General features: G+C 40.8%; 1 protein-coding gene and 1 long non-coding RNA gene across 4 annotated transcripts in view; one reads left to right on the plus strand and one right to left on the minus strand.

Annotated features, from left to right (window-relative positions):
- Positions 1–184, minus strand: part of LOC115949556 — a 16202-nt gene extending 16018 nt beyond the window's left edge. The window contains exon 1 of one of the 2 annotated variants that reach the window (XR_004082996.1): positions 93–184. This is a non-coding gene — a long non-coding RNA (uncharacterized LOC115949556). The remainder of the gene's footprint in view (positions 1–92) is intronic. The other variant, XR_004082997.1, reaches the window with a different exon arrangement.
- The window catches only part of SOBP (sine oculis binding protein homolog), a 113845-nt gene continuing 86424 nt past the window's right edge, over positions 1–27421 (plus strand). For both annotated transcript variants that reach the window (XM_005418413.3, XM_031066672.1), the window contains exons 1-4: positions 1–125; positions 9326–9464; positions 11272–11457; positions 23630–23781. In XM_005418413.3, the coding sequence (XP_005418470.1) occupies positions 30–125; positions 9326–9464; positions 11272–11457; positions 23630–23781 (573 nt within the window). In that variant the 5' untranslated portion in view covers positions 1–29. The remainder of the gene's footprint in view (positions 126–9325; positions 9465–11271; positions 11458–23629; positions 23782–27421) is intronic.

The following is a 27421-nucleotide window of genomic DNA, read 5'->3' on the forward strand; positions in this document are numbered from 1 at the left end:
TCTCCACCACCACCAAGTAGGCGCAAAAAATGGCAGAAATGGAGAAAGAAGGGAGACCTCCCGAAAATAAAAGGAGCAGGAAGCCGGCTCACCCGGTGAAGCGGGAGATCAACGAGGAGATGAAGGTAGGTGCCTGTGATGGGGACGGGAGCGGGGTCCCCCCCCGCACCCCCCGCCCCCGAGCATGGAGATGAAATAAGAAAGGATCTCTTGTCATTTTTTTTTTTTTGTAGGATGCACTGAATGTGTCTCAACTCCGCCTCCTGGGCTGCAAACAGAGACGAATTCACAGGCTGCAAATCCTGTTCATTGACCAGCTTTATTTATTTTTTAAAAATAACTCTCTCGTTGGGCTTTTAAGCTCCTCGGGTGCCAATGATGAGCCTTTTTTTTTCCCTCTTTCTTTCTATAGCCACCCCCTCAGGTAGCTGCAAGCTCTTAAAGTTAGGAAAGAAAGGGATCCCTTTTAAACGCTGTATTTCTGTCCTTTTTTCAGTCGCCAGCTGCAACTGTGTAATTAAATTGTCAAAGTGAAACGTTGCGGTCTGAGCCGTGCATCAGCCTGGCACTTGAGACCCCTTTTCTCCCCGTGCCCCTTTCGCCTCTTCCTCCGCTGCACCGCTTGGCTCCGCGGCTCGCGGCAGCGCAGAGGTGTCGCTGGAAGGTGGCTTGTCCGAGGGCTGCTTTTGATGGAAGTGTGTATTCACCGCGCGGAGGGCTGTCCTGCTTGATAGGAACCGGTGCCACTCCAGCTGTGCTCCGGCGGCCGCTCCAGATGTTGGGATGGCTGCGATGGCACAAACCCGCTATTTTGGAACTTCTTTTATCGTTAGGTCGCTGTTCCAGGCTGGACCGGTCCTATTTTTTCCGCCTGTTTTCCGTGTCTGTTCCCTGCCTGTTTGATGTCTCCCATTCCCCAAAGTTGGTAACAATGTATTGCTAGACTTCAGCTGAACTTGTTGTTAAATGCGCAGATAAAGTGACTAAAACAGTATAGTCTGGCTACGAGATAAAGCTGCTGAGATTTAATTTGAATATATCATTTATTAAAAGGCTGATTATGAGTGGAAGACTGCTTGGAAAATGTCACTCGTTCACATAGTATGTATACTATATAGGCGAGTGTATAAATATACATGATGCCTAGTGAAAATATCTTTGCTTTCCAGAGCATTGATCTCCCCATATAAAATTAAAAGGGAATGCGCCGTCCCCTCCCCTGTCCCCTCTTTTGCACACCACTAATTTCGGATAGGTGCCCTTTCCTGCCCAAGGCAGGCGTTCTCGTTCTTGCTGCCTGTGTAATGAGCGTGTACATGGTTCTGCGTGCACTTCAAGTGTGAATGTGAACAAGAGTAGTATTAGGGGCACAAACAAAATAATGTGTTGGTGCATCTCTTTGAAAACAAACCGTAGTAGCTTTAAGTCCAGAGGAGCGGGATCTTTCTTTGTGAGATATGTGACACATCCTATTTTCGGAGAGGGCTCTGTCCAGCCACCGGAGAGTCACTGCTCATTGTAATCCCACATAGTTTTGAGGACTGCAGAGGTCTGTAGTACAGGGCATTGGCCCTTCAGAGCATCGCCTAATGCGATCTATATGGATTGCAGCTTTTAAGTTTCATAGGTTCTAGAATTACAAATTAGCTAATTTTAATCAAAACATGTGAAATGTTATCCTGGCTGGATATAAAGGCTGACTGTGCTGGATCCTCTGGGTTTGTTTTGTTTACTTTGGCTGCAGGCGCACTCAGCGGTTTGGGAGATAGTTGTTCTTCTACAGTATAACAGATGTTTGTCTGAAAGGGTGAGGAAGAAACAAAAACAACATTGTGTGAAGGAGAAAAATTACACAATTTTAAACTAATGCTTTGGTATTAAGCACTGGCATTAACCTTCGTGTAGAGTTTCTCTTTTTTAATCATGGCTAACTGCTTAAGGTTAAGGAACCTCAATATTTCAGCTGACTTAAAAACTAAAGGTGTGTAGAAAGGACATTTTGAACCCATGTAATTTGTTGAGAGTGAGACAGTTGATGGCAGAACCTTCCATAGCCCACCTTTCAGCATAAACTATGTCCTATGCATTTTTAGTAGGGCTGTTGGCTGCTGTCATCTAAGAGGGGAAAAAGAGTGGGGAGGAAAAAGAAGTAGTTTGAATTTTTTACTGGTTGAGAAAGTTAAAATCCTGTGGTAATAGTTTACCCTTTTTCTTTACTGATGAACTGACGTCTAGTTGTTCTTAATAAACCCGGAGAATACAATAATGTAAGAAATTGGTTACAGTGTGTAAAATGTTTGCAGTGAAATGACAGAAGGAGCACAATGTGCCCTTGTGTAGGTTTGTATCTGTAATGTTCAAACAGGCTGGCTGTTTCCCTTCATCTGAACTGCTTTCATCTGGACCAGTGTAAAATAAGCTCTGGTAAGTAATCACAGCAGAGCAGAAAGAAAGGAATGTATACAGCAATAGACAGCCTAAGCTGTAAAAACTGTAACCTGAGTATCAGCAGCAGATCAGATATCAAGGCTTTAAGGTAGGGGAAATGAAAGAGATGAAGGGGAGGAAAAGACGAGAGAGGGAATGGAAAAGTCAGCTTGGAAAGTAAAGGAGAAGTAGGAGGGCCCCCTCAGGGAAATTTGGCTCAGGGGTTGGGGAATTTTATCATGGTGTACAGTGACCTACTCAGGTTTCAGCCCACGTTGGATCAGATTGCCTCCCTTTGCTAGCAGAAAGAAAAAGGACTGGTGTATATGTGATTTCTTTTTTTCCCCCCTTTGGATAATAAAAAGGCCATTGGTACAAGTGTCTATTTTAAGTACAGTAAATTCAAGGCACTATGAATGAGCAATAATATTACCTCATCACAGAGCCTTCCTTTGAGATTTGCTGTTTGATACAGTCAGATATTTACTCAAGAAGGATCACAACACCTAACTGCTTGCTTTAGTGTTTTCCAACTTTAGTGTTCCCAGTAGTGTCACAGCTTGGTTTTAACATGACTGGATGGATATTCAGGTTGCTCGCTCTTTCCTTATGCCAGATATTGAGTTACATTTTTGTTATCGCTTACCTAATGTACAAGATGGTTATAACAAATTTTAATTTGATACAATGTTGTGTGCAAAAAGTACATGACTCTGCACAGTTTTCTGATATTACGTTTCAATGAAAAAATATATTCACGAGGAACTGTTTTGTTACGCTGTGACCTTTACAGCTACTCTTTTATATTTTCTAGTTGTTTTTTCTTTTGTCCTCCTTCCTCCTTCAGATGAGACTTTCCAGTTTTTCTTCCAGAGGTAGCATTCACCTCATGCTCTGGAGGAAAAGCAAATGGTTATTCTGAAATTCAGCTTGGTCGCATTTTCACTTGCTGGTGAATAACAGAACACCTCGTAGATCCAAACCTATTGTCATCAGGGAACCCACTACTGTTTTAAGACCAAAATGTCTGTAAAAGTTAAATTGATGAAAGCACTTGTCTAGGCACAGTGGTGTGCCTAGACATCTTTCCTCACCTTATTTCCATTTGCCATCCTGCTGCCAGGAAGCAGTGCTGCCCAGGAGGAATAGCTAGGTGCTCTGCAATGCTGTGAGGTGAGGTTACATCCACTACTGTATTGCACTGGAAGTTCTCCTGCACAGATGAGGCAATGTATCCATGTGTCTCTAGCAGTTGAAAGGTAAGCAATTAATTCACGTTGTAATTTCAAAGGGCTGCTCCATGTGCCCAAGGAGTTTGCTGTCCCTAAATATTCTCAATAACTAATTTGTATCTAAAACTGGGCTTTGTTCCTTGTGCCTAGAGCTTAGGGCAGCCCCATCTGTTATCATTTAATATTAAACTCACAAGAATATCTTTCAGCTTAGTGTTTAAATAGTCCCTGTTTGGCATTTGAAAGTACTACTGTCAGAAGGAGGAAAGCAGCGAAGCAGGCGTAGCAGCCCTGTGCCTGGAGCGAGCCAGTTTGCTCAGAGCGCTCGGAAGATTCCAAGGAAACTCCTCCCTTCTCTCCTGAAAAGCAAAAAATATCTTTGGGAAAGTGGAAAAGCAGACAGACTTTATCAATTGCATTATTTCAGGAGACCAAGTTTTTTCTGTGGAGTATGCATGGAAGTTTTGTGGGATGGCTGCAGAGGGGTTGCCTGTCTGCACTGGGAGCCCCACCTGGCAGAGCACTGCAGAAATAGTGCTTCCCCAAACAAAGTGGGTTATACAGAACCAAACATACATGGGAGGACAAAGGAAGGTAAAGCATAATGAAATTGTGCTTTCTGGTAGTGTAAAGGTCTAATCACAGAATTCAGTATGGCAACAACATAAACAAGCAAAGAATGTGAGGGCTGGGGAAAAAGATCCAAGTTTGTATAGTGCCCCTAGAAAGATTTTTATTTCCTTGATGCAGTGAAAGTGAAAAGTGAATTTGTGGGGCTCTGCACTGAGTAGGTTATGCAGGCAAGGAAATGGAGTGGAGCCACTATGCTTCCTCCCAGATCTGAAATAAACATTCAGCAGTAAAACCTAGAAGAAAATGAGTCTGACAGACTTATGCTCCCCTGTGTTTCCTGCCTCCATGTTTGCCAGGCCTCATTCAGTGAAGCCAGGCCTTGCCCTCTGTGAATAATGTTCATAGAGGAGGAAAGGCAAAAGATCTAAGCTGGAAAGACGCGTAGCTTGAGAATGTATTAATTAGCAAAGATTTGGGGAAATGATGCATTGTAATGTAAAAAAATCAAACTGTAGGTGTATTGTTATGATGAAATGAATCCTAAAGTGGGAATAAATATGATTATATTTTTACTAGCATATAAGTCAGACTCAGAAAGGAGGGAAACCACAGTCTAGCGAGTCAACACACTCTTCTTCATCTTTTGGGGGAATAGGGAGCAAATTCAAGTAGAAATACCAATGAGCATAACAGTCAGTTATCCTGGCTCTTCCAGGAGGGAAGGTATTTTTGTGTAGTAGAAGAGTAGAGAAATCATACAGTTAAAACACGCAAATTACGCATTGCCCCACAGTGGTGATAAGTGCTTTGGGACTTAGCAGTGGGCAAAGGCTGGGTTGCCATCTCTTGGGAAGGAAGGGCTTTGGCTGTGGTGTGTGACTGGGGCCGCGGGAGTGTTTTTGGGCTGGTTTCTTTGGCAGGCGTGAGCTGGTTGTGCCGCAGCCGTAGTGAATGCTCGGGCAGTCAGCAGCTGTAATGGTGCTTTCAGCTAGGGAAAAGCAGGAGGTTTGGCTCCTGTGGGATGTTAACCAACTGCCTGGGTGCACTGGCAGCTGCAGAGGGGACTGGTGTTTCCTCTGTGGTCTCAAAAACTGGTGTGCTTGGTGCCTGGCGTGGCAGAATGAGCACAGAAGGATGTGGGACAGGATTTCTGTGGTTTCCTTCTCAGCTCTGATGCTGACCCACACTGTGGGTGGCACCAGGGCTTGGTCTCTGTTTTTACACAGGGGACTGAGCATTGCCTCCACACCTGGCTGAAGTTAGACTCCATGCTGTATATCTGCAATGAAATCTGTGCATCCCTGCAGGGCGGTTCCTTTTGGGCTCAGTGGATGTGAGGGTCCCAGCTTAGCAGTGTGATTGCTGACCCGAGATTTTACTGATTATGAGGAAGGTTTTCTCTCTACACTAGTCTTTCACATCATCCCAGCCCTTTGGCACAGCTGTGGGAGTGGGGTGGCAGCCTCATCCTGCAGACGCTCCACATCCTTTTGTGGAGTGAGTCTGAAAGTAGGCATGGACTACCTTAATGCTTCTGCTGTCCTGTTCCTGCCAAAGCTTTGAATTGCAGCTCCTTGCACATCTTCCATTGGTCATCCACACCTGCCTTCACATCTCCTCCCTAATCTTTGGCAGGTCTATGGTCTTGCAATTCCTCTGGCTCCTGTCTAGCCTGCTTGGTCACAGCTGTTTCTGCTTTCCTACTTCAGTCCACATTCCTGTTTCTCAAGCCTCAGTGTTACAATTGTCACCCTTCCTTTCACTAAACCTTTGACACTTGTGTATCTTTCACTCATGTTCTGCTCTGCATGTGCAGGTTGTGTATCAATATGCTTTCGTCCTTTCCTTAGCTTCACCAAGAACTGGTCTTTGTCTCCCTTATTTTTTTTTCTTCTTTCCCCCTTTCCCTGCATTCACACAGAGAAAAAATTATCTAATCATTTGTGTATTGACTATTGCCACCACACTGATCTTTACAAATCCCGTCTTGTTACCATGTTTCGAATCCATGTGTTTTGTGTCTATCTTTAAAATGGAAGAAGGGGAAATACATGAAAACAATGAATTAATAGTGGTCAACTTCAGGACAGTGGCTTCAGCATGATGTTAGCATTACTGTCAGGGTGTTAGACATCTCTGCAGATAGGTGTTGTAGTCAGGAGTCTGAGGGAAGGTGATGTTCTTTGGATACCCATCTATGCAATGGAGTCAGTGTGGAAAAAAACACTTCTCAGGTTTGACACTCAGCTTGCTGAGGATGGGGTCATGCTTTCCATTTGCTGTGGATAGAGTGTGGTGTAATGGAGCTCTGGCTGTTAGTCACTGAGGGAATGGTATTAAGGGTGACTTGCATCATTGCAGTAGGTAAGATAAATTATGAAGGAGATTGGCTTAATTGTTTTCTTCTTCTATTTTTTTTTTTAAGTCTAAGCCACTCTTTTTGGGAAATCAGTGTAAAAAGGTGCTTACTTTTGTTATTGCTGGCATGTAACCTCATTGTACTCTCATTGAAGTTAATAGAAAAGACCCCATTGATTTACTATTTCATAAAAGAGTCAGATCTCTATGATAAGTGATTTTGAAATCCAATGTATTTTTTGTCAGTATGAGTGTTCATTTTGGTGCATCACTTATCATGGATACTTTAAATGAGATGTGAAAGGTACTTAAATTTTGTGCCATTGCAAACCCAACCATCATTTTGACTACGTTTCAAAGGGACAGATGCATATATGAATTTTCAGGAAAAAACAAACGTATGTACAACCTTGCTTATGTATTCCTTGACAAGTAATTAGAAATTATTAATTGTCTGAGTTGATCAGCAGTGCAAATAAAACACAAAGCATCCACAGGAGGCAAATTTAGAGCTACTCAATTAATTTGGTTGCATGGGGTTTAAATTGGTAAGACTTTGTCTATTGGTCTCTACCTTGCTAGATTAGTCTCTAGGGCTTTGTCTCCATAGTTGAAATTTAGCAAAGCAAGGGAAGCTGGCAGACCTTGCCTTTGGGCCTCCATGGGCCCTTTCAGGTCATTTTGGGTGAGCTGCAGTGGTGAGATTTGACTCCCCAAGTCCAGGTCATTTTGTTATTGGTTCCCATGGGTTACAAACAGGGTTAGTGTGTTGGGCCTCTTCAATGCTAAAAGAAAAGTTTTCTAAAAAGCTAAAACAAAAAACAAAATAAAACAAAACAACAAACCCAACCAAACAAAAAACACAAAAAAACTCCAAAAAACCAATGAAAAACAACTTTTAGAAATTTAAAAAATTTTGCTAGTATTTAAAAACACAGTGCTGCATCATTCAAATGATTTAGATAGTCGTTAGCCACATTTGCACTGCATTGTTTTCATTGAAAACTGTGGCATAATTCACATATCATACTTATAATGCTGAGTCTAGAAGCAGAGGTGGGATAATGTAATATTTTCCAGCAATCTTGGGCTGCACAGGACAGCCACAGAATCCCACTTTTCCATTACATGGTAAGGTGAAAATGCATAGGGGAAAAAACAAAAGGAAATGGGTGCTTTAGGAGTCTGCTCTGGGGTTTTGTTTTGGGTTTTCTTTTCCTGAAATGTATTTGTAGCATAATTGCACAGATGATACTCTTGGAAGAGTACAAATTGCTTGTGTTTATTGCTTATAGCTGCTTTACAGTGCTTCTTGAGTGACAGGAACACCTATGTAATCTGGTGTGATGAATGAGCTAGGAGCAGTGCAGCGCTTCCAGGTTCTGGGACACAGCGCCTGCTGTAGCTTTGAATTCAAAAGCAATTATCATCTGATTAATTTTATTTATTTGTTTAAATGACTGGAGAATTGCTGTGTTCTATCATTAGACTTTCTCCCACTCAAAAATTAAGCTAGAGCAGTTACTAGACAAAATCTGGCAACCTGCAAATTTGACATTGACCATTTGTTTTGAATTGGTGTTGTATTCTCCTTATTCCTTTGCCAGAGTCCTGGGGGGCAGTGCTTATCAGAAGCATTAATTTAGATGTCAAGATCTTGGAGGAATATGAAGTTTGGAATTTGTTCTAGGAGAGTGTTAATAAAATAAATTGCAAAAAATTGCAAAAACCAAATAGAAGGGCTCTGTGTGTGGCTTTTTTGTTTCAACTTATAGTTGTCATACTACTTTAAACTGATCTTTGCCATTGCAATAATTCGTTAGCTGGTTTCCTTTGGCAGTTTCCTAAATCCATAAGCTGTGGAGCTCTGTGGCACTATTTGGTTTCAGAAGGCTTTGTTGCCTGGCTGCAGATTTCTTAACTTACTCCACTAAATCTCCTGGCCCAGTAATGAGCATTTTCTACAGAAATATTTTTGCCTCATGACCTAGAGGACATATTTTTAATAGAAATTGAGGGTTATGACAGTCATGTTCCATACTTCACATTTCCATACAAATATAAAATGTAACCACTCAGCCGCTTGGAAATTGGTTTGAAAATAAATATGGCAAAATTGAGAAAGGTTTTCTTAAACAAATACAAGAAACATTTGTATGAAAAATGATGGTAGAATGCTTTCACAGTGAAGAATCTTTAAGTGCTTTGACTATTCAAGGGCTTAAAACTGAGAAAAAACGTCTGCTGTGATTTTATTTGATTTGGTTCATGGGCACCTCAAGGAACTGTAATTGTGTCAGTGACCTGCTCCAGCTGAAAAGACTGTAACGCAGTAAGATTGATTAACTGCTGGCTGGAAAAAAAATTTGGTTTTCTGTTATTCTCTTGCTGCAGTCTTAAATATTTTATGGCAACACAGACAAGTTTGTGTGAGGAATGTATGTTAAAATATTTCTGACATTGAATGTCAGAGCAAAAGTCATAAATAACTCTCCTTTTCATTTTCTTTAAATTACAGACATATGAGTCTCTGTCATAATTACATGTGCCAGTTGGAGATTTAAATGCGTTTCACTTTATGCACTTGAGTTATGAAATGAACATTAGTCTTTGAGGAGGTGGGCCAAACCTGACACTTCCTCATGTAGCACAGATATGGTTCGATTTATGCAGTCCTCCCTTCCTTCCAAATGGTTATTGATTACATAAATAAGTAGGTAATTTTTCTCTTTCAGAACTTTGCTGAAAACACTATGAATGAGCTTCTTGGCTGGTATGGTTATGATAAAGTAGAACTGAAAGATGGAGAAGATATTGAATTCAGGAACTACTCAGCAGATGGGGAAAGCCGCCAGCACATTTCTGTTCTCAAAGGTAACAAGACTTCATGTTTCTGTGTTCATGTAAAGAGGGATTAATTGCTTAACCTGTCTGATTGGTGTTGATTGCAAAGCATGGTACCTTGTGGCACAAGGAAGCTGATAGGCTATGAGGAAAGTCACTTAACAAATTTGCTGTTGGTGTATTGATATATTGTTATATATTCATATATATATTCACAAATAATGCCTTTCGTGTATCAATTGAAAGCCCTGTGTCTGTGGTATCAATAAACTACTCACAACTGGAGAAAGGAAGGAGTACTTTCTTAGCAGGGCAGCCTTAAGGAACCCTTTGGCTTTCCATACTAAGGCTGGTTGGCCTACAACTTTTTAAAATACTGAAAGATTTTAAACTGGAATATTCACACATGTAGGAGCAAGTGTGAATGTTCACAAAAAGCTTCTCATCCATGTTTGTACTATACTGTCTTCTGCACTGTGGTAGAAATTTTCCATGGATGAAATTTGTTTGAGACATTGCTGAATCTTTGTGATTCAAAATGTAAAGGCTGAGACCCCGTTGGTTTGTTTAGTCATTCAGCTCTTGCCTTCTGACTCCTCAGTCTCAGGGAATGGATAGGGGCTTGTCATCAGGGCAAGGAGAAGAGTAGAAAATTGCTGCATCTTGACTTATCCAACAGGAGTTCCTCAAAGGTGAGGTAAAAGAGAGGAGATTCCAGTAGCTTTTATCCACTTGGAGTGCTACTTTTCACTGTGTTCATGGACAGCAATGTTTGGGTTTTCTTTCTGATAGCCAGCAGCAGCACTGTATTTAGTGAGTGTTGCAATGAATACTGACACCAGAGAGACCAGTGCTGAGGGACAGACAGATGGCTAGAAAAAAGGGGAAGAAATTAGAGGTAAGGTGAAACAACCTAATTGTTAAAATTGAATGTTTGCAGCTTGTTAGTACTATAACAACATTGGTGATCGATATTTATTTTACATTGAAAACATAATGTCATTAAGCTACCTTTGAAGAAACTTGTGCCTGTGCAGTAATGCAATTAATTTATTTCTGTTTTAATAAATACATCTTTTACTGAATGATTACTGGCTCCAGTCTATGCTTGATCAAATTTGTGAGGCACTTTTTTAACAGGTACATGATAGAAATCATGTTTTATGTACCATAGATGTTGAATGCCTGTGACAGGTAGAAATTTTTGGTGTATGCAGTTTTTGGTAGGGGAAAAAGCATATTTCTTGCTCTGAGAGATGGGAGAAGAGGGAGTCCCATGGCTGGGAGATATTAGAGAAATTCTTAGAAATGAGAATCCAGAGGTGATTTGGGATTAAAGAATTTGAATAATAACTGTCATCATTTTATGCATGCTTTGCTGTGATTTCAATATTTTGTTCCTTTCTTTAAATTCCTTTTATTATTACTACTCATATTATTTATAGAGAATAGGAATTCTTTTATTCTTCAGTTCATGCTCCTTGTACTGGTGAAATCACAGCACACCAAGTGTGATCACCATGCAAACAGTAGAAATAAAGTACAAGAATAGGATGCCATTGACTAAATCAGGCATACTAAGGCTATACATGACAAAATAATCCCACCTTTTACCTTCTGCAAAAAGAAAGTGTGAGTTTGATTTTGAGAAAAGAATGGAGCACTTCTGAAGATTACTGGAAAGTATCAATTTCTTTAAAAGGGAAAATACCTTGGATTTTTGTGCACTATTCTTGTATTAGGGTAAGTAATTTAATGAAGAGATTGGTGAAAGTATGTAGGGCCATTTAAGAAATTTATGTGTCATACTGTACAATGTGTTCTTTGTGTTTTACAGAAAATTCTTTGCCAAAACCAAAATTACCTGAGGACAGTGTTATTTCACCGTACAATATAAACCCAAGCTACCCAGGGCTTGCCACAGGAAATGGACTATCAGACTCACCAGCAGGGTCGAAGGATCATGGGAATGTACCTATTATTGTCCCATTAATTCCACCACCTTTCATAAAGCCACCAGCAGGTAAATCCTAATGAACATGTGAAAATGGTTACTGTTATTGACAATGTCCTGAGATCACTGGACCCCGGTGTCTTAGCAAGAGAGCTGATTTCAAAATGGTTAAAATCCAGTCACAGGATACTTTAAAAATGAATGGGAGAGTGGCTTTAATCACTTTAGTATTCTTGAAAAAGTCCTGCAAATGCAATGACAACAAGCTTGCATTGCTTGTGACACTCCTCATGCTGGATTATGCTCTCAGCACTTCAACAGCATTTGCTTTTAGGGAAAAAAAAGGATTTTGTTCTGGTGAATAAAGCCTTTAACTAAATTAATGGAAGATTATTAAATTAAAAATAGGCTGCATGAAGGAAACAGTGAAAGAGACAAAGCCATCAAATCAGTATCATGTCTTTATATCAGGTTAACAAGCTCATACTGGGAATACTGTCTCTTGATTCCCATTGAAATCCCTGACTGCTGTCTCTCAAGGGTTTAATATGATTTTGACTCTACCCAGGAGACTGCACTGAGACGTTTTACATTTTCATTAGATTTTTATCAGGAGTGGTTTTCCAACATGCCATTCCTCAGAGTTTGCATGAAAAATGATTTATTCCCCTCTGCATGCTGCTTACTGTAATCTGTGGAAGGAGCTCTTACGGCTTCACCAGGGTGATTAATTGTTGTGTTATTGTTTACTGCTCCACACGGTGTGAAAATTGGTGAACCCAGATAGGAGCAGGCTGAGTCCTGCTTCTGTGGATGTCCCTGGGAGTTGTCGTGGTTGTTCTTGAGTGACCAAAGCACTGAGGAATACAGGGTGACATGCAACTGCTACCCAAGAACATCAGCTCTCCACACACAGGGCCAAAGACATGCCAGCAGGTGCCAGGGTGCTTCTGCAGAGGCAGAACTTCTTGTAGGATGAGGTCCCATCCTTTGTAACATTGTCTAAAGGTAGCTGTAAAATACTGATTGATCCCAGAAAGTGTTTGCCTGTTGTTGGTCATGTAATAGACTACCCTCCTAAATTACTGTTATGCCATTGAGTTTTATCTCTAAAGAAGTATATAATATGCTATGAATAATTTTCAAATGTTTCAAATATATGCTCCTTGCCAAAAACTTTCAATCTATTTTATATGATATTTGCTAATTACCAAAGCTATTTGGGCCCATTCCTGCAGCCTTTACACAGCTAAAGATCTCAGGCCATATGGGCTGGATCCTCAGCTGTTGTTGATTTGGCCCTAAAGCTTTAATCAAGGGCTTGTGCCATCCCAAGCTATTTTCCCCTCCAATCTGAGTCACGAATGAATCCAGAATGCTGAATTTGTGGTATGTGAACACAAGGCTATAGCATGCATTGTGCAAATTGCCAGAGTTGCTGGATTTTTATGACACCAAATAAGCAGGAGGAGATTGAACTATGAAGTAGAAAAACAAATTACTGCAACAGTAGTTAAGTGGACACAAGGGAATCTTGGCCAAGTCAACTGCCTTCTGTTCTTTGCCTGTCCACCTACAACATATGATCCTGTGTTCAAATGTACCTTTAAGGGTAATGTGTAGAGAGAGCTTTTCATAAGTCTTTCCCGCCTTTAGGTTTTTAATTAATTCGTTAACAATGAATAATGTTGTTGTACCTGCACTGGAGATATGAATGCATAATCTCTGCCTCCTCTGACTTTATCCCATGATCGGTAATGAGCACTAGATTACCATGACTTCTGAGCAGATGAATGTGTTTATCTCATCTTTGTTTTAGAGACCAAAGCTTGGGAGGATTGGAGGGGGAGGAGAATCACCACCTTTGTGGGATTTGCAGCAAGGACGGGTAGTAATGGTTTTGTTTTATCTTAGGGTGTAGGTGCCCTAGCCACGATCACCCTGAAGAGCCTGGCAAGAAACAACTGGTAGGAAAGGGAGTACAAAGGCTCCAGGAGAGCCAGTGTGCAAGGCAGTGGTCTTGGCACTGCGCTTTGACACCGTTTTGTGGGCACTACATCAAAGCAGAAAACTTCAGAGTGATACAAGGCCAGACAAGAGTAACTCTGGGGATGTTTTCTTGGAGTCCCTCGCAAGCATAGGGGGGATGACTTTGGCAACAGCACAAAGGTGCTTCTTTGACTTGAGCAGGCAAATGATTAGACTCACATCATTAATTAATAAGGTGAAGGTTGACATTTTCAGCATGGGGGACAGTCAGGCTATGACTGACCTGCCACAAAAGCATTTATCCACGTTTGAGTGGATAAATGAAGTAAGGGGACAGGAGAGAGAGGCAGAAAGAGGCCAAGAGCAAGTTTCAAGGTTAAAATGCTGGGCAGAAAAAGGGATCTTTGCAACATGCTTTGTATGGGCACACAGAGGGCAAAGCTACATTACAGGCCAGAGAGAACACCAGGTAGTGATGCTCTGTAGTGACTGGGAGGCTAAGAATTAGGATGTGTCCAGAGTTTGTGAATGGTGAGAAAAGCTTTTAGATATCATACAGTAGAAAAATCTACAGGACTTCACTATAGCTCAAAAGGGAGTACCCACAGGTGAAAATGATACCTAAATCATGAACCTGAAGGACGGGAAAAATGGTGCAGTCTGTCCTTATTGAGCGAATAATATGGAGTGAGCACTCAGGGAGAAATTATTAAGACTTTAATTCTTGCTGTATTGATCTTGAACAGAAGGGTCAGCATGAGTAAAGAGGTGTCAGAGAGACAGGCTGAGGTATTCATTTGGACAGGAGTGTAATGGTCTGAAGAGGATAAGCAGATCCATTGAATTATTACTTGAATAATTTTGCTGATAAGATTCAATACAGGTAAGAGGAAGGAGAGCAGAGCATGGGGATGCTCACAAACATGAAGAGAAACAAGGAGGATACTCTGCAATGTGCACTGACATAGCAATTGCAGACGTAGAAAAGACCCAGTCAGGAAGTCAAGGGAAGCAGGATTTCTAGGAAGGCAAATACAATTCTTTATCAGAAACAGCTATCAGTTTGAAAAAGTGGAGGAAGGGGTGCTGATCCTAAACTGTCTAGGAAGCTGCCATTGAAGATTTCAGCAGACTAGGTTTTCCTTGAGTGTGCTGGAAAGCTTTGAACAAGGGTCCTGCTTGCATTCATATTTTGTATGACCAGGCTAAAACCTTGAAGAGTTGACAAAATTACCTTTCTTCCCATCATGCCTATTTTGCAATAAAGTGGTTTTTGTTTTGGTGTTTTTTGTTTTGGTTTTTTTGGGGTTTTTTTGCTTTGTTTGGGTTTTTTTTAAATTTGAAAACCAAAAAATTTTGAGCAGTCTGACTAGAATTTTATCTTCAAGCTGTTCAGATTTCTGTTTTAATCAAATGAAGTGTTAGGTTCCAATTTGCTTATATGATTCTGGAAAGCATTAGGATGCTACTAACCAAATAGAAACAGCTTCAATAAAGGCACTCTCTCCTTGCTGTACCCCATAATTAAACCCAAAGAAGGCTGAGTTAAATGCATGGGCCCTCTGTGGTGCACTGAGCATCTGCAGACTCAGGTTATGGTGTGTCAGTGGAGGATGCTAAATCCGGTCATGGGAAGCATCCATCAGGAGAATGCAAGTTACTCAGATGTGGAGACTGTCGGCAAGAGCACTCCCCTGATCTGCAGCACCAGGCAGAGAGACCACACTGGAACAGTGCCCAAATCAAACATCACTTTATAAGTCAGCATCAGCCATCCAACCTGCATCTAGAAGCATGTGAGAAGTCAATGCAGCCTGCAGAGAGTTGCTGTAGGAGTCTCCTTGTGGCTAGTAAGAGTCCATCTTGCCCAGCTGGTTGGCAACTACGTTTAGACCTGGCTGCAGATTCTGAATGATCTTCAGGGTTAGTCTTGAGTACAACCTATTGCAACAAAGTGATCCTAAGATCAGTTCTGCTTGCTGTTAGAAGGTCCTTATTTCCTGCCCAGCAAAGTAAAGAAGGCTGGTGGGGTTTTTTAAAATTTGCTTGTTTGTTTGGTTGGTTTTTTTCCCATTTTAAAAGTCTCATAGAAATAGAGGAACAGCAATGCAATAGCCTGGAATGACCCAGAACCAAAAATCTCACCACAGTTGTGTGGGATATATGGCCTTAGTGTGTAGTGTGCAATCCTTCTGTTATTCTGCAGCCTGTAATGATAGAGTAAATTTGAGAGGGCACTTAGGGTGACTCTACCCTTTTGCTCAGGCAAGTCTGGACAACTCTTGTTAGCTGGGATGAAGGAAGGCTGAAGTCAAGAGTAGTCAAAGAAGAATGCAAAAAATTCTTTCAATGTGGGTGAGAACAAGCTGCCTCCTTTCCCTGGCACCTGCTGGAGGCTATGGTGTCTCAGTTTTCCCATTTCTTTGAGTGCTCTTTAGTTTGTTTTCTCTTGTGATCCCGATGGCAGTGCCCTGGTAGCAGGATACAGCTGCAGGTTGGTCTGTCCTTTGAGCATGAAGGTTGACAAAATCCTTCCCTTTCCTGCCTCCTTCTGTGTCCAAGTGATGCATGGAGTGTGCCAGCTGCTCTGAGCATCCCAAACCAGAACCGGCTTCCTGTGATGCTGTGCTGCCAGGGGAGCTCACTGCCAAGGGACACAGGAGAAGGGGAGGCAGAAAGCATGATGACATGCAGTTGACTGAGCTTTCCACTGAGGAAAAAAGTACAAGGGAGAAATAATGCTCCCTCCCAAGGTTCTAACAAGATACTGAGTATATTTGGAGAAGGAAAGGGAATGTAGATCCTACAACCCACAGATGAGCGTCTCAACATAATATTAGGTTCTAAATTATGGCTGAAGTTGTACCAGAAGTTATCAGAAACTTGTGAAGGTGAAGGAGGACTAGGCTGGAGGAATGGTATCTGATGAGGCAAAATGTCTTAAAGGAGAAGCATTGCCAGTGCTGACTTGTTAAATCAGCCTGTGACCTAGGCTGGCAAAGAAATATCAGATTCAAATACTAAAGTAAGTATTTAGTTATTTTATAGAAAGAAATCAGTAATTTTCTGTGTTATGGTTTAGCATTGCTTTAGAATTAAAATTTATAGGAGATTTTGTAACTACAAGTGCAGATGAGTAACTTCGTGCAACATATGGGAATAAGCAGAGTTCGTGCCCTACAAACATTCTGGAACAGCCTGCTGTAACCTTTCTCAATATTTAAATTGCATTGGAGGAATCTGAAAGCATAAATGATATTTTAAATGGTATTTAGCAGGCCACTAAAAATGAATTCCAAGATCATCTGTCAAAATTCACTGAGGAATTGGATCTATGACTACAGTAGCAAGAAGTTTGATTCCAGGCAGAACCGAGTAGCAGTTTTCCTTAAGTAAAGTCCACATTATCAGATCTAGTTAGGTCTGTATATGGAGGAGACTCATTTTACTGTGCTCTGGATCCCTCTTCAGTATTCTTCTGTGCTCTGTGCTCATTTTACTGTGCTCTGGATCCTTTTCAGAAAATATCTGAAGGTTGCTTAACAGCGTTACAATTTCTCAAACTGTAGGTTTTGCTCTCTGGTAAAGACCACTGGAACAAATCCTATAGTCACTACTTTTCAAATTATTTATCTTGTTTTCAGTTTGAAACATCATCGAATTTCCAGTGATTGTAGGGTTATTACTGCCTGGGTTTTTAAATGCCAGTGGTTGCCAGGATGCCTGCCCTATCTAGCCTGCTGTTGATGTCTTTTGCTCTCTGTGGAGGGCCAAGTGTTTCCTTTGTGCTAAAAAGAAAATAATACAGTCCGGGTATGCACCTTAATAGCATGCATTCAAGTATACAGGGAGTTCCCTCTCTGTTAGCTGAAATAGGTGCTTTTTTTGTTTGCATGTTTAAAACCTGCCTAAATGCCAGCTTTTGTGTTGTGCATTCAGTCCCTACTGAACTATGCCTAAGAACGTGCCTCAGCTCATGCATAGAAAACATAGGCAGGCCGTGGTTCCCCAAAATGACTTTTTCAAAAGGGGCTGGGACATTTTGCTTTATTGGCAGAGTAGTGAACTTGAAGAGACTGGTCCTTAAAAGGAAATGCATTGTAGAGGCTCTGATATTTCCATAGCGATGGCTGCAGCAAGCTTTCTATTGTCAGGCCTATATTTTAATCTTCCTCTGGTAGTGACTTTTTTAAGGTGCTTTTTGTACCTTAAAAGGTACCTTTCCTGCTTTTGTCACGTGCCCTATCTGTTTCGGGGATCAGCACTTAAGGTGATACCACAAGGGGATCTGCAGCAATGTCTCAGGAGTTTTGTTTCTTCACCTTTTTTATTCTGAGATTAATTTGGTAAAGCATTTCAGGTGTAAGAAAATTGACTGTAATGGTGCTTCTGCCTTGCTTGGGATCAACAGCCTCAGGAGCTACTTGGGAATGAAAAATCTGAACACATGCTACTTGGTTTTCTTCAGTGGCGATCTGGGATTTCAGGAGCAGCAGGAGAGTAACTTGGAATTATCCAATTCTGAAATCCTGGCAGGTCCCAGTGGAAACAGTGAGCCCTTACTGTTATTGCTGCAGATGCTGAAGTCAAGTTAAGATCTTAAGTCTTTAAAAAGGAAGTTTTGCAGCTTTTCATTAGAAAGTAATAGTGAAAGCAATTAAGTTATTTAAAGTTATATATACACCAGTGGATTGAGTGCAGTTTCCAGCTCAAAGTAAAAGGGCTATCATAACTCCCTACCCAAAAAAACTGGGATCCAAGCTGCCTGTGTGAGAGGGTAGGGTGCAGCAAAGAGAAAAAGAGAGGAAAGTAGTAGTAGAGAAACATGGCTTCTGATAGTGTGATGGAAGGAAACTCATGCCAGAGATGAGTTGGTTGGCTGGAAGACAAGGAGGAGGGATGGGATTCCAAAATATTTTTTTTTATCAGATCATGGATACAAGCACAGTCAAGGTACAGGTTTCACAAAGGCTCACTCAGTTGGGTGCCATACTTGAGATCTCAATCCCAAACACTCCATCCTCCTGCTCTTCCTTCTGCATAGCAGTACTGTGGCTGGGCACCTTTGGGGGAGATGTTATCTTCTTGCCATAAGAGTGGACTGTCACCTGCTGAATTTCTTGCAAGGAAATATGGAAAATAAGGTTTTGAAGTACATGCTGTTGAATCATCATAATATGCAGGATAAGAGCTGTAGCTGCATTTAGTTTTGTCCAACTTTTTGAAGCTGGAGTTAAAATTGAAAATACATCTCAGTTCAAAACAGTATTAGTAGAGTGTTGCAACCTAAAACTTAGTAAACTGGTCAGGATTTAACTCCAGAATTGTAGGGATTTCAGGAACATTGCACTAAACACCACAGATCATGCTGGTTTGCTTAGATAAAGAGACAGAGCTGTTCATGATGGATTTACTCCATTGTACTCATTGCATTCCTTCACTTCCCCCACCTGTTTAAATTACAGCTCCATATAAGATCGATTAGTGTAAACTGCTGCTCATTGGGTTTAAGAGGAACAATTTTCTGCAGCTCCTTCACATGGGTTTGAAAGGAAAAAAATTCCAAACATTCTGCTTAATTAAGACCTAAAGAGGCGGTGCAAACTTTTGATGATTAATTGAAGCATGCTTTAGACTGATGCATATTTAGTTATTATAATGTGATAATTTTATCTTGTTATACAAACTACTCCCTTTGGGAACATGATTTAACACTGCAAACACTCCGTGTTTATTGCATTGTTCATTATGAAAAATACACAGGATAAAAACCACAAGGAGATATAACTGAACAGTATCTGTGTGGTGGGTGCAGGGAGTACTCCTTCCACCTGTAATGACACAACCCAGAGGCAGAAAATCACAATATTGTAACTCCCACAATATCTCTCCCTGTGAAGAGTTGAGAACTCAGAAAAGTAGAGGCTGGAAATTTAGATCTTGTGCAGTATGTAGAAAGAATTTATCTTTCTATTACCTGGTCTAATTAGAGAGGACAGCAATATGTATGTTCTGCTGAAAGCCCTCCTGTTACTATTCAGTCATGTCAGTCCCATCTCCTCTTTGTCTCACCTGTGAGAGTGCCCATGCTACCTGTCATAAGTGTAACAGATCTGAGAGCGTGCTAAACACTTTGCAAAAGCAGGTCATGAAGTTGCAGGCCCAGATGGAGGGGGGAAAAAAAAGCAGTTATTAAGAAGTATTTTCTTTCACTTCAATATTATCTGTGCCAGGACTTGCAAATGATGTTCTTGTACTTTACAAACGTGTGTCAGCATAGCTATATGTGTCCTAAAAGTGATGGTGAATGATCTTCATCAGAAGAGCTGCTCCAGTGGGAGCTCACATGATGGATGTAGGCATGGTGTCAGGATGAGCTCATGTTACTTTAAGCAGATATGCTAAGCTAGACTACCAGCAAAAGATTGACTATGAACAAAGGAGACCATTGCTGATGTAGTAAGCTGGTATAATTATTGTGGAGAAGCTTTCTTAGTGCAGTTCCAGTGAGGAAAAGATTAGAATAAATATTGAAGACAGATAACCAGTCTTAAACTACTGGATTTGAAAATTTCCTACTTCCCTGTGATCTCCTAGCAGCAAGTTCTTCTAGCTGAGCACTCTAGGAACAGGGATTTGATACATTTTCCTGAAAGCAGGGCAGGAATCTGGTAAAGTGATTTTCAAAGAATTCGGCCTTGAAAAACAAAGGTCTGTGAAAAAGTGAGAGGAATTTTATCTGGAATGGAATGCAAGATACGAATTTCTGGTTTCAGATTATTCCAACTTGCATTTAGCAGACGACAGTACTTAAATCCCAAGACTCTGTCTTTTCTTATTTCACACAGTCTTAATGTCTTGAGGCTATATTATTGCTTCTCACTGCTGGTAGAAATACATGAAGTAATACTTTCTGCCAATGTTGCAGTCCTGAATTTTGGTCACTAAGCTTAATACACTGTAACAAAACATGCCTAATAGTTCTTTTCACAAGGTCTGCTCAGATCTTTACCACATTTGGTGTGAAGAAGGAAAGCACACAGTCAGGTTTGGACCTTTATCGTTGTCCCCAGCTGTCACCCACACCCATAGGGCACAGCTCTATACTCTTCCAGGTACCAAGCATGGCTTCCTTTCTCTGCTGTTCTTAGCATCACTTGCAGCTGAAAGAAAGGATTTGAGTTTAAACCAAGTTTTCCTCCTGCTGGACCCAGTTGATGGTCCATAGAAATGTGATCGTGGATGTTTTCTATTTCACTTGATGAACTGCATTACAAAAAGTTTGAGTTGCATCAAAAGTTGTCTTGGGCAAATGTACATTTGAGGGAGCAAAGATGACTTGAAAAGTGATGTGTTAGTGTCCTGTCCCAGGAAGTGTGTACTCTGAATCCCCTTCTGAAGTACTGTTATTTCCTGGCTGCTTCACATGGCCATACTCAATCATTTTGTAGCAGTGTTCCTGAGTCTATTAAATTGAAGAAGCATCTAGTTCTATTATTGCTGTTACCATGAAATGAAAGGGATTGCATTGTTTGATGACTACTGTGGGAAAGGAGTAGAATAGAGAAATAGTTTGAGTTCTTTGTCTACAGCTAGATTATTTCCTTCCCTTTACCCCTTCCTTCTTTCCAAATGATGACCATTTTGACTAATATTGATGATGCCCTCTGGATATCATATATCATTTCCTGGAAGTGCATACAATGGCTGGAAGTAGTAGTTTGTAGAACATTCTCTGCTATTTTTTTGACCATCAGATCCACGGACCACAAGTGAAGCCATGCTGCTTCAAAGGATTCTCTGTGAGGTGGTTGTGAAGTTCTGCTGGATGGGACATGGCAAAACAGCAACCTGACACAGAAAGTCCCTCTCCCTCTCCTCTCCTCCCCTTTTCTTCCCTTGCCAGGATGTATCTTAGAGAGTCTTTGGTAGAAGGAGGTGGGCTGAACCCGAGTGTCCTGCATAACACCTGCAGAAAAGTGCAGAGAAGTGAATAACATGGCTTTTCCATGTAAACAGCCGCTGCTGGTAGCCTGTGTAATTAGAAATAAACAATTGTGTGGGGCTTTCTCATCATCTATGGGAGACTGTTCATGTGAATTAGTGAACAGGAATTCAATGACAGCTGAAGTGTTCCCCCTATCAAATCACTCGTGAAAGCCCCTGAGAATCTCAGTGGTGCATTTGTGTTTCCCCTTAAAAACTGTGCCCCAGACAAGCTAACCTGCTTCAAAAAGAGCTACTTCAGCACCCACTTTGCCAGTGAACTCTCTTTCAGCTCTGTAATATTCTTTTTTCATTTATGAGAGTTCCTCTCGTCAGAAATGAAGGCTATTAGAAAGGTATCACTGGTAAATCTTCTCTTTTCCAGAGATAAAATGCTTCTTATCGGTAGGGGAATATATGTTACTGTTATCTGAAACAAGAGTCTGCTGTCTGGTTCCTTTGATTCAGAGGATCTTCTGTTGTCCTGGTACATTCAAAGGGGCAGGTTCAGTCTGTAAGGAATTGGTTTATTATGGTGCAAAAGTAGCTGAATCAGGGTGCCTTTGTAAAAGATAAGTGCTGCAAATGGCTCAGGACAAGAATGGGGGTAAGAGCTCTAGGTCTGTGCTGGCACCCTGGACAAGACCAGTCTGCAGAGAAAGTGGCATGCAAAAATCACCACACAGCACCCTGTGTTACAGCAGCCCAGCTGATGTTACAGCCAGCTCAGGGTAGGCTTTTTTACCCTAGAGATGGCTAGTGATAATTTTGGCCAAATTGTTTTGATTTCCCTTCGCCTTCAGTATATGAAGGTGCTTATAATACTGGCAAATCCCACTCTAAAGGGTAAGTGATACAATACATTAAACACAAATCTGTGCTATAACTTGGCCTTAAATGTAGGTTTAAAGGTAGACAGTCTGATTAAAACTAAAAGGTCATTATTTTACATTGTGGAATTTTATTTGTAGCTGTAAATCATTACACAATTTGTGGAAGGAAAAAAGTTATTAAACTGGCAGTATTTATTCCAATAAGGTGAGTAAAATGCAGCACGTAGTTCTGAGTTATGATAGTCAGGGAAAGGAGCCAAATCACTCTGCTAAAAATTAGTTTGCCAATAATTTTACAGAACGATGACAGCGTAGCTTCAAAAACAAATCCTTTATAGGGAAATAGGATGGCTGCATGACAGAATCTCTAAGCTATGAATTCTCCACAGCTCATGGACCAGGAACTGCTTTAAAAATTAGTCTCCAGACTAATTTTTCCCAGAAGTTAGACAATGGCTGCTGTCTGTAACTGAAAGGTCATTCAGTATCACAAACTGGACATAAGAACTGAAGAATTCTGTATTTTAAGTCAGAAAGATTCCTGCTAATTTCTTGACTTCATCTGTTTAGTAGGCTTAACTATTCACTGCTGTTTTCTGTGAACCTGAGGTGGGAGTGATGACCACAAAAGGGTATTGCAAAAGGATATTTATGTTAGTAAATAAGCTCTGTGGTATTTTTACATGCCAGAAGGCACACATGCCACATTTGTAGCACATGTTAGAGAAGAGCTTGAAAGAGGCTTGTGAACTCTGCCTGAATTAAAATTTGACCAATGAGCATAATGACTGAAAAGTAACCTGGCAGATTTTGCCACAGTGCTGCAAATTCTGCCTTGTTTAAGTCTGTGTTTCTGTGACCGCTGAATTCACACAAAAGCTCCCTGTTTTGTATGCTAGTCGTTTCAAAATAATACAGAAAAAGGGTGTTTTATGTTCCTTCTTATTTAGAAGAGGGCTTGTGTTAAAGACCTGCCTTGGTGCAGCACCTTCTGGCTGTGTTTTATCACCAGCTTGCTGAGCAGAGCATCTCAGGGACTCACTACAGCAGACTGTAAGTAACAAGAGCAAAACAGCAATACCCACTAAACCTTCAGTCTTGGTTACTCGTTTAATAAAGAGTTGTGCACTCTAAAGTGTGCTAAAAAGTTCTCGAGATTTCCAGACGTTTTCAGCAGTGCACAATTTTTGGAGCTAATAATCTTTTCCAGCCATTTTAGAAGCTTTGCCAGGCTGCTGAGTCTGGCTGGCACAGGTCACTGGCTGCCTGAGGACGAAGCTGGTGATCACAGGCAGGCACAGTTCTGCTCTCTGACAGGGAGGGAGTTAGCAATAAGATGAGCTGGTGCTGCTTGTGTCTAAGAGTAAGTGTGCAGATGTCTGAGGAAGGTGTTTGCATCTCATGTAAACATTGTTCTTATATTTTTGTTGTAGAAGATGATGTGTCAAATGTACAAATAATGTGTGCCTGGTGCCAGAAAGTTGGAATCAAGCGCTATTCCCTGAGTATGGGAAGTGAAGTGAAATGCTTCTGCAGCGAGAAGTGCTTTGCAGCTTGCCGAAGAGCATATTTCAAGAGAAACAAGGTAAGAGAAATAAGGAAAGATGTAACCTGCATAGACATGGCTTTAATCAGGCCCAGCCTGAGTCTCATTTAGCATCTAATAGAAACTCTTTTCTTTTGTTTTCTCTGTTTCACCTAGTCCCACCACTTTCCATCTGTATTGTCTGTTGGACTGTCAGCCCTTTACTAACCTTCTTTCTTTTCAGTTTCTCTCAGCTTGATACTTGGGTTTTGTGAGGGTCAGGAAATTTAAATACTAAAAAGCATTAACATAAGACTAAATTTGGCCTTAGAGTCTCAGGACACTTCCTAAACATACACAGCTAAGAGGAAGTATCAGAGAGATAGAGTAGAGAAAGGTTGTGTATGACAGTGCCACCAAGTCCCATGGTATTGGGATCATGGCTAATGGGTAAATGCTTTTAGGGCCTAAGTCTCAGTCCCATCACAATACTTTTTCACTGTTACTAGTGAGGTCTAGTTTCATTCTTTAAAAGTATATAATTTTTAATAACTTATCATTGCTACAAAATTCAGACACTACTCAGTTTTTGGGTTGGGGTAAGCAATGTTAGAACATCTAGAGTAATGTGAACACCCCTCCTACTCAATTTAAATTTAACTCCATCTAAAATTAGAAGCAACCCTAATATTGAATATCTACAAAAATTGCTGTAATCACTGAAGCACAGTGCCTGAAAATGCCCTCTAGGTTACTTCAGCAGCTGTTTTTCTGCAGCAGAATTTGTAACATGTCATTTAAAGAAAAATAGAGAAGAAACCCCTCAAATTTTTAGTTACTAAAAAACTAACTGTGTCCTTTTGGTGCTCTAATAGTGTGAGCCTCTGGGTAACTTTATTGTCTTAGAAATGTTTATCATTCATAAAACTCTTTACATTTTGGCTTCTTAAATGATGCCATTTACCCTCATCCTTCAGGACATTCCAAGCCTGTCAAGTTCAAACTGACTTCAGGTCTTTAAATCTGGTCTTTTACATCTGTCATGATAACAAATAAGTACATATGGTTTCTAGACTCAAGATGCAATGTTATAGCAAATTAACCTCCTTTATAAATTTGGGTCACATCATCCTGCCAAAAAAAAAAAAGCCTGAAGAATTAGGTTGCAAAAATCAGTAGAGTGGAATTTTAGTGACAGTCTTGTAGAATCAAGCTCATAGTGTCTACTGGAGCAGACAGGCAAGTAAAAGTCACAGGAGTATTCTGTGAAGAGTGTTGTTTACATTCTTTTTATCTAGAAGAAGTGTAGAGGAGGAAAATATGTGCTCCTTAGATGCTCCTCATTTGAAAATAAATCCGCAGGGATGTATGTGCATGTGCACATGTGCACTTCTACCACATGCAGTTCTGTGTGCCTTAAAATGTGCAGGGCACAGTCCAGACACTCTGGGCTGACAGGATGCAGATCTCTGTCAGCTGATGCTCCTGTGACTTCCAGTCACAAATTTACATGGATAAGATACTTCCTAGTAATGGAGGCATTGTCAGTGATCCTGGTTAAGTGGTTCTGTGTGACCAGAACTGATGAGTACCAGATAATTTGGGAAACCTTGGAGAGGCAGATGAAAGGACTTGGTGTATTCTTTCTCACCTACAGCTTAGATCCTGAAATAAGAGATTTAGATCTCCACTAAATGAAAATAAATGCATGTTAACATAATGCATAGGTATACTTCAACCTTCTAGTAACCCATTAGTATTAGAATTCAGTAATAGTTTATGACCATGAATTCAATCAATGAGGCAGTATATGAAAAGATTCCCTTTTACCTGACTTACTTTATTATCCTTGTGCATTATTGGAGGCCTCCTTGTCCTTGTATTATGAGAAAGGGTGAATTAGAGCTTCACATTCTCCTTGGTTCCCTTTCCTACACCTCTGTTAACTTCTTCTGGAAGATGCCAAATATTTCCATCCAGAAAGCTCTCTGTAGTCATTGTTTTGTATGTGTGTATAGACAGACACACACACACATATACAAATATATACAAATAAATACATATACACATATATGTATATAAGCACAAGAGATGTTCCTAATATTTTCATATACCAGCATATCCCAATGAAATGTCCTATTATTCACTAAAGAGGTTTCAAACTAACAAAATGCCATGTGGGAGGACTTGGCAAAACATGGTGAGAAAGCATTATCATGCTGATTGGCTCTGCTTCAAAGCTAAGCCAATGAGTTAAATTTTCTTTTTCTTTGGACCTGTGAAACATGGAATTTCACAGGATTTTGACTGAGCAGAGGAAATCTGTAGCTGCCCCTAGCATGTATTTATGGCATTAGATAATCTGGGGACAGAATATTTAGGAAGTGCTGTTGTTAAATGAAGACAAGCACAGTAGAACTCAGCAGACCCTCACAGTTCTGGTTTTGCACTTGACCTGTTAGTAACAGAGTGGAGTCTTGAGGAATAAGATCAAAAGAACCAGGATACAATAGTTTCAGATTTAACTGCTGACCTTTGCTCTGTTACTGCTATTCCAACAGCGTACCTGTCTTCTCCCTGACTCTAATGCTTATTTATGTATTTTAAGGAGTTATGCCACTCTACACTTTCTCATTTTTCAAACAGAGGAGCAAAACAGTCACGTTTCACCTGCCCTATGCATGTTTTAAACAGGGATCTCTGCCACAATATAGTGTTGTATTACATTAAATATGTACAGCTGCTGCATTTCTGGGCGCTGATAGGACTTTGTGGTCACTTTGTTTAAAGCTTGAGTTTCCTAATGGATCACGTTAAGCAGTCTTCCCTCCCTCCCCTAGATAAGAAGTGCTGTAATAAGTGCTTGCCTCGGATGGTAGGACTGTTTAAGCAGTAAAGAATTAGTCATCACTAATGCCTCAAAACAGCACTAAGTAATGCTGTGAATTATCCATCCCTGAATGACAATTGCTGTGTTCAGCATGAGGGCTTTTGTAGTCATTTTAATAAAAAAAGTCTTTTCCCATACACAGGGCAAATGCACACTACAGATTGCCAGCTGGGAGAAGGCTGGGCATGAGCCCACCCAGAGGTGCCCTGAAAGGGCTCCACAAAGCCCCAGGTCAGCTGGGCACTGGCTGCTCCCAACTTCTGACTCCTTCTCAGCCCTTTTCTGCACTAGGTTTGGCAAGAGTAGCAACACACGGGGATAAGCTGGTACCTTCCTGGCCTTGGGAGCTTTGAACCCAAGGAGTTAAGTCTGAGGTGCCCATCAGGCTTTCTTGCCTTTTGTCCTGCTGGAGTCTTGTCTATTTGTGCTCCAGAAGCTGGGCCCCTGTATCCTCTGCATCCATGCATAGCCAGGGTTGTCAGGGAGCTTCATGCCTGGAATGGGAAGTTTGTAAGGAAGAAGTCTGGTGCAACCTTAAGTTGCTTTTCTTATAAGAAGTGCAAATTTTGCTCCAGGTATTTTAAAGTCATGACTGTTTAAAATTATATCAGCCAGCAGCCATGCCTTGCAAGAATAGAAATATATATGTTTTTAAATTATAAAGGCTCCCTCAACTTATTGATGATAAATGAACAAGAATTTGAGGCTTTTACCCCATTAAGCAAAACCCAAAGTATTTAGACAAGATCCAATTTAGAAAGAAACCTAAAAATAACACCACTGCAAACCCCAAACAAAAATAACCCAAAT

Source organism: Geospiza fortis, unplaced genomic scaffold (assembly GCF_000277835.1).
Source record: "Geospiza fortis unplaced genomic scaffold, GeoFor_1.0 scaffold98, whole genome shotgun sequence".
In the NCBI taxonomy this organism is placed as follows: Eukaryota; Metazoa; Chordata; class Aves; order Passeriformes; family Thraupidae; genus Geospiza; species Geospiza fortis.